The sequence below is a fragment of the Taudactylus pleione genome, unplaced genomic scaffold (genome assembly GCF_031769625.1).
Source record: "Taudactylus pleione unplaced genomic scaffold, aTauple2 ptg000021l, whole genome shotgun sequence".
NCBI lineage: Eukaryota > Metazoa > Chordata > Amphibia > Anura > Myobatrachidae > Taudactylus > Taudactylus pleione.
This window is the reverse complement of record NW_028284423.1, coordinates 20,826,724-20,839,907: the sequence shown is the minus strand read 5'-3', so window position 1 is coordinate 20,839,907 and position 13,184 is coordinate 20,826,724. Positions and strand designations below refer to the sequence as shown.

Below are 13,184 nucleotides of genomic sequence, written 5' to 3'. Positions count from 1 at the left end.
CGTTAGGCCCCCACCCCCATCGGCCCCCTGCTGCTTGTCTTACCCGGGCTTCTCCCGGGAAGAGATTCTAAAAGGTAGGTAAGTATGCATTAACAAGCAGTGTTGCTTAATCTTTGGGAAAATGCTACTCATGACAGAGGTTTCAATAAAATGTTCTCTTGACCAGCGACGTATGAGTAAAAGTTATACTTACCTCCTGTTATAAACATCCCCGGAGCTGTGGGAACCCAGGCCAAGCACTGTACAGATGCTGCTGCACTTGGAAAACTGAATGTCGTTATGCAAGACAAGGACTCCGAGTCCACCAGTCGGATTCCATTATGTAAATTAGCAACAAGAAGGTAATCTGTGGAAAGTGGGTCCCATTCTAATGCTGTCACTGGATCCTCCTCATCAGTTCCCTCCAGGGACTCGGGTCTCAGAACATGTTTTTGACTCTTACAACCTTAAAAACATAAACCAGAGGTCTGTCCTGAAGAAAAATCGCTTCTAGAACACTGGACACAGATGAAACAGGAGTTGCTGGCCCAGGAAAGTTCACCTTCAATTTTCTTTGTTTGGGGGTCATGGGTAGCGAATGGGGGTCATGGGCAAACAGTGCCAGATTTATAAGATGTGTCATGTGGATTTTATACCCTAAGCCAAAAGTCCTGTTGTTCTGGGTTTTTTTTACAATCACTAGCAAAACATTTTCCTTGTTCTTTGAGATACATATGAATTTCAGTATATTCTAATTGTGAATTTTTTTTTTTGGATAAAATGTTGAGATTTATTGTACAGATGTACCAACATATATCTTACTTCCTTGCGCGTTAAACAGACCTTTTAGTCGCGCCATGCTGTGGCGTGACTCTGTAGTACCAAGCGTCTTTTTGTGCGACCTTTTAGCTTCAAATGCCTCTTATTTGCACAACAATGCAAACAGGATGCACAGGCAGCTTCTGCTAATCAAAATGATATGCGGCATGCCTATATTCTGTGTGCGACTACGGTTATATCTACATGCTGACCCATAACAAGGTCACAGCCGCTGACACTGTAATGTAGCATTTTGCATGCAGTGCAAATAAGATTCATTTAAAGGTAAAAAGTCGCACAAAAAGATGTGCAGTGCTACCGAGTCGCACGGCTCTCACACTTTGGGGTCTATTTATATTTACTAAGCAGTGTTAGGAGACAGAGTGAAAAGTGATAAGGTGCCAGCCAATCAGCTCCCAACTGTCATCTCACAGGCTGTGTTTGAAAAATGACAGTTGGGAGCTGATTGTCTGGCACCTTATCACTTTTCACTCTGTCTCCTAGCACTGCTTAGTAAATAGACCCCTTTATGTTTAACGCAACTTATAAAGTACGGATGTAAGATGTATTTGGTCATATCTTTATCATGTATGTGGAGCATGTAGTGCCATGTTCACCTAGAGCAGGGGTTCCCAACCACGGTCCTCAAGGCACACTAACAGTCCAGGTTTTAAGGATAGCCATAGTTGAGCACAGGTGACTTAATTAGTACCTTAGTTATTTTGATTTAACCATCTGTGCTTAAGCATGGATGTCACTGAAACCAGGACTGTTAGTGTGCCTTGAGGACCGAGTTTGAGAATCACTGACCTAGACAGTGTTGCATGTAATGTGCAAACAATATCCTCTCCAGCTGACCCTGGAAATTAAATTTAAATATAGATACTTACAATAGTGGTATGAAAACCTGAATGTATGGTAAATGAATGACATACATGTACAGAAATGCACAGCTATATCCTTGCCCCTGGCACGGCAAATCACGCCACACATAACGCGAGATGCGCGCCTGCGAGCGGGTATGTGCACTACGTCCATGCCTCCATAGGAATGCATGGTGCGATCGCAGTGTGCATCATAGCGTAGTGTTTGAGGCACGATCAGCCACAATGTAACAGAGCGCATCTGTATACTACTGAACCAGGAGGTCTTGGAACATATTAGTTTTTATTATTAAGGAAAATATTGATGCTATATAAATAATAATAACCAAATGGAACTGAACAGCTCATCTCTAATATATACCAAGAATGGATTCTATCTATGTTGTTTCTCACCATTATGATGAATTTATTCCTATGTTAGGATTTTTGTTAAATCACAGATGAAGACACAACGTGTTATTAATGAATACAATTGATAATCAAAATATGTCACATGCAAAGACACTATTAAGTTTATTGTATCTGTGAACCATTTAGATTTAGTCTGCAATATGGTAAAACAAGAGGATAAATTCTTAATTCTTAATAAAATAATCATATTTCCTTAGTATTAGAGATTCAGTTTTGTTCAATCATAAAGTTAATTTCACCCCTCCATGTTGCCTTCAGCGAGTGCTGAGATTGCCAGTTGATTCAAGACCTTGTTTAAAAAATAATTCCACCTTTATGTTGGAAGACATTAGGAAAATTTCTGTTATGTTAAAAAACAAATCCAAATCATTATTATTTGGTTTTTAATAATCAATTATAAATATGCCTAATTTCATAGACAATATCTTTAATACCAAAAATACATTTACATTTCAGTCAGTAGTAAAATAATTTAAAAGGAAATTAGTGATTAATACAGAATCATCAGTCCTAATGCTAATTTACAGAACAAAGGAAAGTAGCTGAAATATAATATGTAAGCTCCTATTAAAGCACTAAAACATATTTCATTATTAACTCCATAACTAATGTACACACAAGGGAAATGACACATGCACACACACTATTTCCATGCTATCTATTTATACCCTAAGGGCCTGATTCAGAGTTGTACGCACACCCGATGGTTTGTGTACAACTCTGTAGTTTGAAGATCTGCGCAGGATCTGTACTGCGCATGTGCAGATCTCCTTCTGCGAACTCGCTTGCAGTGCCCAGACACTGCAGCCTGATTGACAGGTTGTGGCCATTTGAGGGCAGAGCAGGGGTGGTTTAAGGCAGCAATCCAGAAAGCAGGGGCCAGTCGGCCTCATTTCCTGGGCGTGCTGAAGCCAGTGGCTGAATTCTTGTACGCAGCTTCAGTGACTTTAGGTGTGTGAAAATACTGACTACCCTGAGAAACCTGTTCACGCAGAGTGATCTGATGCTGGGTCTTCAAATGCAGCAGCAGATCACAGAAGCCGGCAGGAGGCATCTATTTACACCAGGCGCCTCCTGTGGCATTAGCATATTGTTGCACAGCTGCTGTGTACAAAGGGGGTGATTCACCTTCGGTTGGAATTGCAATTCCGTCCTTACTAATATACAAATGCAAAAACAGACAAATCTCAGGTGCACAACTCCAAATTATTAATAATATATAAATGCAATAAAATTTTGCAATCAATAGAGGTTTTTAGCATAATCTTGGCCAAGGTTATGGGCCTACCCACCATATCTAGGTAACCTCTGTAGGGTAGGTCCCTAACATACTACAATTCAAATCCAGAGCGCAGGACACCCCCAAACTATACAAAAACAAAAGAGAAGAGAAATCCTGGCGCATATCTAACCATGCACTTGTGGGCAGAACCAATAAGTTTGCTGCAGCTATCTGTTGTTGATAGGGAATTGTCAACCCTTCTTAGAAAGCTTTAATAAAATAGTAGAAATAACAGACAGCGCTGCAATCAATAGGATTCCCCACACAATACTTCCTTTTAAAAAATATATATTTATTAATACATGAGCAATATAAAAATAATAAAAAAAAAAGAAAATTGGCCAATATCAAAAAAGAAAACACAATATGGAACGTGTCTTATAGAATTATATAATATTCCACTTATTCCAATAAATAAAATAATTTATAAAATATACTAAACAAAGACACCATCAATATGGTACCATCAATTGGATAGCTATATGCACCACACATGTATAAAATCATACACTTCGTTTCAGAGCAAGCATGTAAAATACAACCAATCAGCTCTGGCTGATCATACTAATATACAGAGCTGAAATCCACTTATTCAATGGGAAAATGTCCTTTCCATTGGATTTCAAATTGCAGGAAAAGATAAAGATATATTTGTTCCCTTCTATAAATTGGATTTCAAATTGCAGGAAAAGATAAAGATATATTTGTTCCCTTCTATAGAAGGGAACAAATATATCTTTATCTTTTCCTGCAATTTGAAATCCAATGGAAAGGACATTTTCCCATTGAATAAGTGGATTTCAGCTCTGTATATTAGTATGATCAGCCAGAGCTGATTGGTTGTATTTTACATGCTTGCTCTGAAACGAAGTGTATGATTTTATACATGTGTGGTGCATATAGCTATCCAATTGATGGTACCATATTGATGGTGTCTTTGTTTAGTATATTTTATAAATTATTTTATTTATTGGAATAAGTGGAATATTATATAAGTCTTAAGACACGTTCAATATTGTGTTTTCTTTTTTGATATTGGCCAATTTTCTTTTTTTGTAAAATATTTTTATATTGCTCATGTATTAATAAATATATATTTTTTAAAAGTAAGTATTGTGTGGGGAATCCTATTGATTGCAGCGCTGTCTGTTATTTCACCCCCAAACTAGCCCAGCTAAGCCGCCATAGTAAGAAAAGTGCAGTGTGAAAGAGATAGTTAGGAGCAGCCACTGCTGCATATAAAGAATGAAAATAAAAAGTGAGGTACATATATAATAAACAAACAGTGAAGGGTTAAAATGTGTTATAAAAGAAAAATGTGTTATAATGTTGTGCCCTGAAACAGATCAACAAAGGCAATCCAGGGGGACCCATGCCCCACAAATGAACCAAAATTACACTACAGTATATAAAACCTGTAGGACTTACCTAGAATTGTGCCTAATACTAGTGTGCATATTCATTACAAGACTCCATGCTTTTAAACCAATAAGGTAGGGGTGCTAATCCAGACTGAGGGCGTCTCCTCTCCCTCAGGTGTGCAATAAAGCACATCAAAAGTATATGGGAAAGAGTTCTGGACTGCACACCCTGAATATATATATATATATATATATATATATATATATATATATAGTGGGAGCTGCTACCTGATGAGACTAATTGCAGGCACAAAAACAGACAATCTCAGGTGCACAACTCCGAATTATTAATAATATTTAAATGCAATTATAACACATTTTAACCCTTCACTGTTTGTTTATTATTATATATGTACCTCACTTTTTATTTTCATTCTTTATATGCAGCAGTAGCTGCTCCTAACTATCTCTTTCACACTGCACTTTTCTTACTATGGTGGTGCCCTGGGGCGGCTTAGCTGGGCTAGTTTGGGGGTGTCCTGCGCTCTGGATTTGAATTGTAGTATGTTAGGGACCTACCCTACAGAGGTTACCTGGATATGGTGGGTAGGGCCATAACCTTCGCCAAGATTATGCTAAAAACCTCTATTGATTGCAAAATTTTATTGCATTTATATATTATTAATAATTTGGAGTTGTGCACCTGAGATTTGTCTGTTTTTGTGCCTGCAATTAGTCTCATCAGGTAGCACCTCCCACTATATATATATATATATTCAGGGTGTGCAGTCCAGAAATCTTTCTCATATACTTCTAATATACAAATGCAGCAGGAGCTGTATGACACCCCCTGCTTCATTTGCGATCCCAGCACTGCGACCGAGGTCGCGTTGGCGGACGGCGCCGAGCCAGGAAACTGCATCCGTAGACGCAGTTCCTGATCTTGCCACTCACGGAAAATGGGGCTGATGCACCCTCGTTTCCGGGAACTCTAGGCATCCCCACCCCTGAAATGCATCTGCATGTCAATCAGGTAGAGGCATAGAAGGGTCTCCGCACGCGCAGATTCCCGCCTTTTGAGAAATTAAATTTTAATAAGAAACATATAAAGGTACTCTAGTAATGAATGTTCAATACATAAAAGACATCATAATAGTATTCAAATCATGTTGATACAATCTTACTTACGGCACACAGGCCACTACCAGCCAAGTCATACCAGCCCTCAAGTCTCCTCCACAGCCCAAAGGCTGCATCTTGCTAACATCTCACAGGCCACTACCAGCCAAGTCATACCAGCCCTCAAGGCTGCTACACAGCTCAAAGGCTGCATCTTGCTCACGCCCATTGGCCACTACTAGCCAAGAATTACCAGACCACAAGGCTCCTACACGGCCGCAGCAAGCCAAGTTATCCAGCCCTAAAGGCTGTTGCTGGACTGAGTTTATGAGGTAACTCTATCCTAAACAGAAAGTTGCTGACCAACCTTTAATAACACATACAAGTGATTAAACCTGTACTATTGCGGACCAGACATTTTAACAGTAAATATATCAGGTATTCTCACAGAGGACATTTGTCACCATGGGGGCCATCAATTATCCAACACTTATCTCTACATAGAGTTATTCCTCTCGAGCTGGACGCAGCTGTGAGGACTCAATTGGCAACAACTGTCTGGGGTTTATTATTAGAGCTGTGGGGATTTAGATACCTTCATCGATACTATTGTTGCTGTTTAAATTTATCAAACCATTGCTACACATTTGTATTTTATTGTATCAACATGATTCAAATACTATTAGGAATTGCTCATTTCAGTGGCCTCAGTCTATATTCAGTCTATGAGGCCTCAGACTGCATATGGTATTGCAGTGACTAATATATGCACACTTCTGCAACGCCGTCCCAACGCACTGTGTTTGCCTGACCACCCTCCGTCTCCACCCCCAAACGCTACTTCCTGTCAATTACTCTGCAATGGGTCTGCATACACACTGTGCGCTCATTCTCGATCACAGTGGCTAGTTCGAACACGCACACTGTGATGCATATGCATGCACAGATCGCAAAAATCTACCGACTGCATGCGTCTTAGCACTTGCGATCCTTGCTGAATCAGGCCCTTTGTTATTTTGAGACATGTGTTCATGTATTAGTGACTATGTATGCACTATATGTCGTTTTAGTATTTAATTAATTGTTTACATTAAATTATTTGTGAGACTTTATATTTTTGGTTTGAATAATTTATGCAGCACCACCTGATCTTTCTTTTTATAAATATATTACCATATTAACATACTGTATGTATAGGGACAGCTCAAGGGGTAAAGGGGCAAGTGCAGCCTCTGTGGGGGTGGCGGTGGATGTAAAACAGAGTTACAATCTGTAACATTGTTCTACTGTCTTTTGCTATAATTCTAAAACTATACACCAGAGGTTCCCAAATGCGATCCTCAAGGCTCCCCAACAGTTCAGGTTTTGTGGTTGCGCAAAGGTGGTTAAATCAAATTGACTGCGGTACTAATTAAGTCACCTGTGGTCAAGCATGGATATCCTTAAAACCTGAACTGTTAGGGTGGCTTGAGGACTGAGGGCCTGATTCAGCATGGATCGCTATTTTGCTTATACGCACGCAACTGCATTGCTAATATCAGCGGTGTAAATTAAATGTTTGCATAATAGTGCCCACAAACTGCATCCAGGCAATCCAGATATACCTGCTCAGTCACATTGTGTTGCCCTGTACCATTTGGAGGACTTTATTTATACCAAGGTCCATCAATGTGCATCCAATATCTAGTGGCTATTACCGGCTGTAACCAGAGGCAAGTGATCCCCACGGGGAGGACCCGGTGTGATCAGTGCTGGGATACCACACCAGCTGCTGTAAACAGATACTGTGGTTCCCCAGACTCAGGAGGAGAGCCATACAGCAGAGACGCACTGCCGCCATCCTCCACAAGTTATACGGGGAGGCACACACTAATATTGAGTGAAAGCATTTCCTCTGGATCCTGTACACTTAAGCTAAAGGAATCCCAATTTGTGCTTTTCAACTTGCTGGTGAGCATTGCACACTATATGTACGCAACTAAACTATACAGGAGACTGTGACTAATTGTATTTCATTAGTGAGGATTTATACTCAAGTTACCTGGTTTCATATTTTACATCGTTTTATACAAGGAATGATTTAAGTCCAAGGGACACTATTTTATACATGTATGTTTTATTATGTGGTAGATTTGTTATATCTCATATGTGCCAAATTGCTAAATTTTTATTATGTATATTAAATTTGTTATATTTTACTAAGAGAAGCCTTGTCTAAATATTTTGTTTCAAAGTCAAGTGGTTATTACATTGTAGTATATTTTATTAAGCTACACTCTGAAGCGCAATCCAACAATCTTTTGGGTCTATTTGGTTTGCATTGCGAACGCAGCCTGACATAAGGACGCCCACTATCCTTCATACACTTGGCCAACATAGTGAAACAATTGGTAACATCGAGTAACATCGGACCCATATGCACAGTTAAGGAAGCCCAGACCTCACTCAGGAATTGCTAACTTCTGCGCACGCTATGAGTACTCAGGAGGCGTCTGGTATCACAATGGATAATTTATGCACACCCATGCAACAGCGTTGAAATGCACTGGCACGCTTGTGTTGACATGGCCAATCTCCCGTCACCACCCACAAATGGCACTTCCTGTCAATCACTCTGTCGTTCATCTGGTTAGCCTCTGTGTATGCAGATCTGACTGCAGCGTCTGGCTCGCACACGTGCGCTGCGATGCATGCACAGTGCAAAATAATCGACCGATTGCGTGCGTATTAGCAACTGCGTTCCTTGCTGAATCAGGCCCTGAGTTTGGGAACCTCTGCTATACACCCTTAATTAATGCCATTCACTTCTTTACCTGGCTGAAAAATGGAGAGGCTTCCGTCTGTGTGTCCAAAGACAACTTTTCCTTTTTTTCTTGGATGCCACCGAAATAGGCAAATATCTGAGAGAAAACTATGTGCTTCCTTGTGAACAGCCACACCACTATCAGGCCCAGAAATAGTCCAAATGTAAAGTGGACCTCTATGTGATACAAAAGCCACTGCATCCCCTGAGTTCCAGCACCAACTCAACGAGGCCGGCATTCCTAGAAAGAAAATGTCATACAAGGTTGTAACAGTCATGTCAAGTCATATGTGTACATATTGCAGGAACAATCGATCACTTCAATGGTAAGTGCTAGATAAATGCTCAAAAACATCACGTAATTCTATTACATGAGAGGAATCCTTTAGGGGTTTTCGGGAGGTCCACACTGGATCTCATCTGACATCTGACCGTGGCTTACGTGGATAACACTAGAGCTAAGAGTATTAGTTCATGGATTCATCAAACTTTGCCCTAACTAAAAAGTTATTTTGTAAACTAGTCTACCAACAGACTGATCAACAGTGGCATAACTAGGGGGGGTCGAGCAGGGCACTTGCCCTGGGCGCCGTTGGACTGGCGGGGTGCAGGGGGGAGGGGGCCCACTCCGCCGACCACTGTCTAGGACAGTTGCAGTCCGCACTACACAGTAACAAACACATCGCCGCCGGCGCCAGGTAGTACACTTGTACTACCCGGCAGCTGTGTGCTTGTTTTAGCAGACAGACAGACAGACTCTCATTGGCTGCTGCACTCACACCTGAAGCCGCGCTGATGTTCACTCCTGAGTGCTGCCTTCCGGCTCCCACAGTGGGTGATTGGAGAGGTGTCATGATGTCTCTCTCATAGTGCCAAGCGGGAGAACGGAGGAGCGGATGGGGATGGGCGCAGGAGCGGGGATTCAGGTAAGTATTGTTTTTTTTTTTCCCTGTATCTGGTCTGTATGTGTAAGAGCCATTGCATAGGGAGGACCACTACTGGGTGCACTGCATAGGGAAGACCTGTACTGGGTACACTGAATAGGGGAGACCATTACTGGCGGCACTGTATAAGGGGTACTACTGGGGGCACTGCATAGGGGGGACCACTACTGGAGACACTGCATAGGGGAGAACACTACTGGGGGCACTGTATAAGGGGTACTACTGGGGCACTGCATACGGGGACCAGTACTGGGGGCACTGTAAAAGGGGCACTGCTGGGGGCACTGCATAGGGGGGCCACTACTGGGGGCCCTGTATAAGGGGCACTACTGGGGGCCCTGTATAAGGGGCACTACTGGGGGCACTGCATAGGGGGGACCACTACTTGGGGCCCTGTATAAGGGGCACTACTGGGGGCACTGTATAACTGGCACTACTGGGGGCACCGTATAAGGGGCACTACTGGGGACACTGTATAAGTGGCACTACTGGGGGCAGTGCATAAGGGGCAATACTGGGGGCACTGTATAAGGGGGCACTACTGGGGGCATTGTATAAGGGGCACTACTGGGAGCACTCCATATGGGGGACCAGTACTGGGGGCACTGTATAAGGGGCAATACTGGGTGCACTGCATAGGGGGACCACTATTGGCGGCACTGTATAAGGGAAACTACTGGGGGCACTGTATAATTGGCACTACTGGGGGCACTGTATAAGGGGCACTGCATAAGGGGCAGTGTATACGTGATACTACTGGAGGCACTGCATAAGGAGAACTATTGGGGCACTCAATAAGGGTGCACTACTGGGGGCACTCTATGGGTGCACTGCTGGGGGCTCTGTATAAGGGGCACTACTGGGAGCACTGTATAAGGGGCACTACTGGGAGCACTGTATAAGGGGCACTACTGGGAGCACTGCATAAGGGGCATTACTACAGGGGGCACTGCTACTGGGGACATTGCATAAGAGGCACTAACTACAGTGGGAATTGCAAGAGGGGCACTACTACTGGGGGCATTAACATGCATATGGAATCAAAAGGAATGTTCCCAGAGTGACAAGAAACGGTGGTGTGTCATGTTGATATGCCTCCATTTTCAGTGACCACACCCCTTGTGGCATGTGACCATGCCCACTTTTTGCAGCACACACATACTTGGGGGGACTCCATTTTTTAACTTGCCCTGGGCTCCAAATACTCTAGTTACGCCACTGCTGATCAATAAGTTGATAGTCCTGAGCTGTATTTTAATGTTGGTATCATGTACACTGGTGCTGATTTTTGTATGAAACTCTTCATTCTTCACCTTAGTGAAAAACCTGAGTTTTACATGTCTGTAAATATATATTGTTATTGTAGTACACATATTTATTAAGAGTTTGGGTATAACGAGGGAAGCTGCAGACTGTGCTGGGTCTTAGTACTAGGGATCACCTTGATTATCTGGTGTCTGAGCAGGGCTGTGTCAACAGCATTGTAGGCTCTGGGCAAAGCAATGCACAGGGACCCTTACGACCCATTCACAGGAATGAAAATGTAAATGGTCAATAAAATTAAATCTTTAGATTGGTATTTTGAACAACATCAATGTTTATATGTTTCATACGCATCTGCACTAACAACTGAAGAGGCGGAACTGGACTGGAATAGGGCGCTCTTACATTGGGAAAGTTCAGTGAAGCAAAAGGAAAATATAAAGCATGCACGTCACATGTCACTAGGGTGAACATATTATACCTCTGGCAAAGGTACAGTAAGTGTAAATATACCTTTAAACTGAAGTGCTGTCCCTGAAAAAGGTAATTACTACAATACCCATTACTGACATTGAAACGTGGGGAATCCCAGTCTATAATTATATAATTTAGTGAAGAGATTTGGGGTCCAAATTCAAAGAAAGGCTCAGCTACAGGCTTGTCTGTCATGTTACTGGTGCATGCTAGACAGATCAAGGGCAGATATTGTGCCATTCTTTTCTTAAAAGTTCTTATGCTCATTCCACCCGGGGTGTAATTCACATGGCGGTCTATGTACTAAGCAGTGATAAGTGGCAGAGTGAAAAGTGATAAGTCTGTGATAAGTGCCAGCCAATCAGCTCCCAACTGTCATTTTTCAAACACAGCCTGTGAGATGACAGTTGGGAGCTGATTGGCTGGCACCTTATCACAGACTTATCACTTTTCACTCTGTCACTTATCACTGCTTAGTACATAGACCCCATGGTCATTTAAGTATGTAAATCAAATGGTCCAGGTTACATGTTATCTTAAAATGAGTCAGTATTTCCCCCACTATGTGGGTGTTGAAATTAATCACCAAGAATCAATGAGCTGCATGTGGTACTAAAAAGTGTGACTCAATAGCAGGACTATAGAGAGCAATAAAGGGGCCCAGGTGATGGGGCGGAGTTACTGAAACTGAGGGAGGGTCACACCAATCCGCCCTCCCCAAAAAAAGGAATGAAAATTGCTATGCGTACTGCTGAGGAGGGGGCATTGTTACCTCTGCAGAGCTTGCCCGGGCCCCTTAAATAAGCCCAGGACCAGGTAAATAATACCCACTCCTTCCCCCCCTCCTTCTCAGCATCCCTGCTTAAATGGGATCAACAATATTGTAACAAATCCAACTTAGGTGATGCAAACAAATATTCAGTTTGTACAGTGCTGATCATCTGTAATTATCCTGTGACAGCTGTGCTATCTCATTTTACCTTTTGTACTGTCAAGCCTGGCAACCACTTTCTGCTCTGCGACATTCCAGATGATCACTAAATTATCCGCGCTGGCACTTGCAAACATGTCAGGATTGTGAGGACACCAAGAGATGGCTGTGATTGTCTTTTTGTGCTCCGACATGATTGCGCGAAGCTTAAATTCATTGTATCGGTGATCCAGCTTGAAATAAATAGGGAAGTGTTTGAAATTAAGCAATAATTGTATACAAGATATAACTCTAAAATGGCAGTAAAACATCTAGGTAGATAAAACTTTAGTGTGCCCACAATATACAACCTAGTTTATAACAAATCATTTATAAAAACAAAAACACAATAACATTCTTCATGTAGCATTTGCTAATAAAGGCACGGTTTATAGTACATTATAGTCATAATATTAGAACAAATGAAGGCCTGATAACTAATGAAAGTACACTAAATAATAATTATTGTAAGTTTTTACAGGGCAGATGAATGTACCTGATACACATAAATAGCTAATGTGGCACAGTAGGCAAATCTGTCTCCACTGGCGGCACAGACATCTTTGTTCCATGGCTGACACCCAGCAGCCAAAAGACCCACTTGTTTCACTTGAGACATCTTCGTCTGTAACAATAAGAGCAAAGCGCATAAAATTAGTTTCACTTAACAGGATTTAAGTCTCTTCAATATATATGGTCTAGGAGGTGTCACCAGCGCATATCTCAGTGTGAATGAAAATTATACTGTAGGCATAAAACTTTGAAAAGAATGTCAGTGTTTAGTACAATCAGTATACCTGTGGTAGATAATTTGGTTAGTTGCGAATGTACTGTCAAGGTGCATACACATGTAAAGATTTTCTGTCCAACCATCC

General features: G+C 41.8%; 1 protein-coding gene across 5 annotated transcripts in view; it reads right to left on the bottom strand.

The window, feature by feature from the left end:
- The window catches only part of WDR17 (WD repeat domain 17), a 197,716-nt gene that overhangs the window by 103,098 nt on the left and 81,434 nt on the right, over positions 1-13,184 (bottom strand). For all 5 annotated transcript variants that reach the window (XM_088448511.1, XM_088448485.1, XM_088448493.1 and 2 more), the window contains 4 exons: positions 12,806-12,934; positions 12,320-12,503; positions 8,669-8,899; positions 194-445 (listed from right to left, as the gene is read on the bottom strand). In XM_088448511.1, coding sequence (XP_088304637.1) covers positions 194-445; positions 8,669-8,899; positions 12,320-12,503; positions 12,806-12,928 — 790 coding nt within the window. In that variant the 5' untranslated portion in view covers positions 12,929-12,934. The remainder of the gene's footprint in view (positions 1-193; positions 446-8,668; positions 8,900-12,319; positions 12,504-12,805; positions 12,935-13,184) is intronic.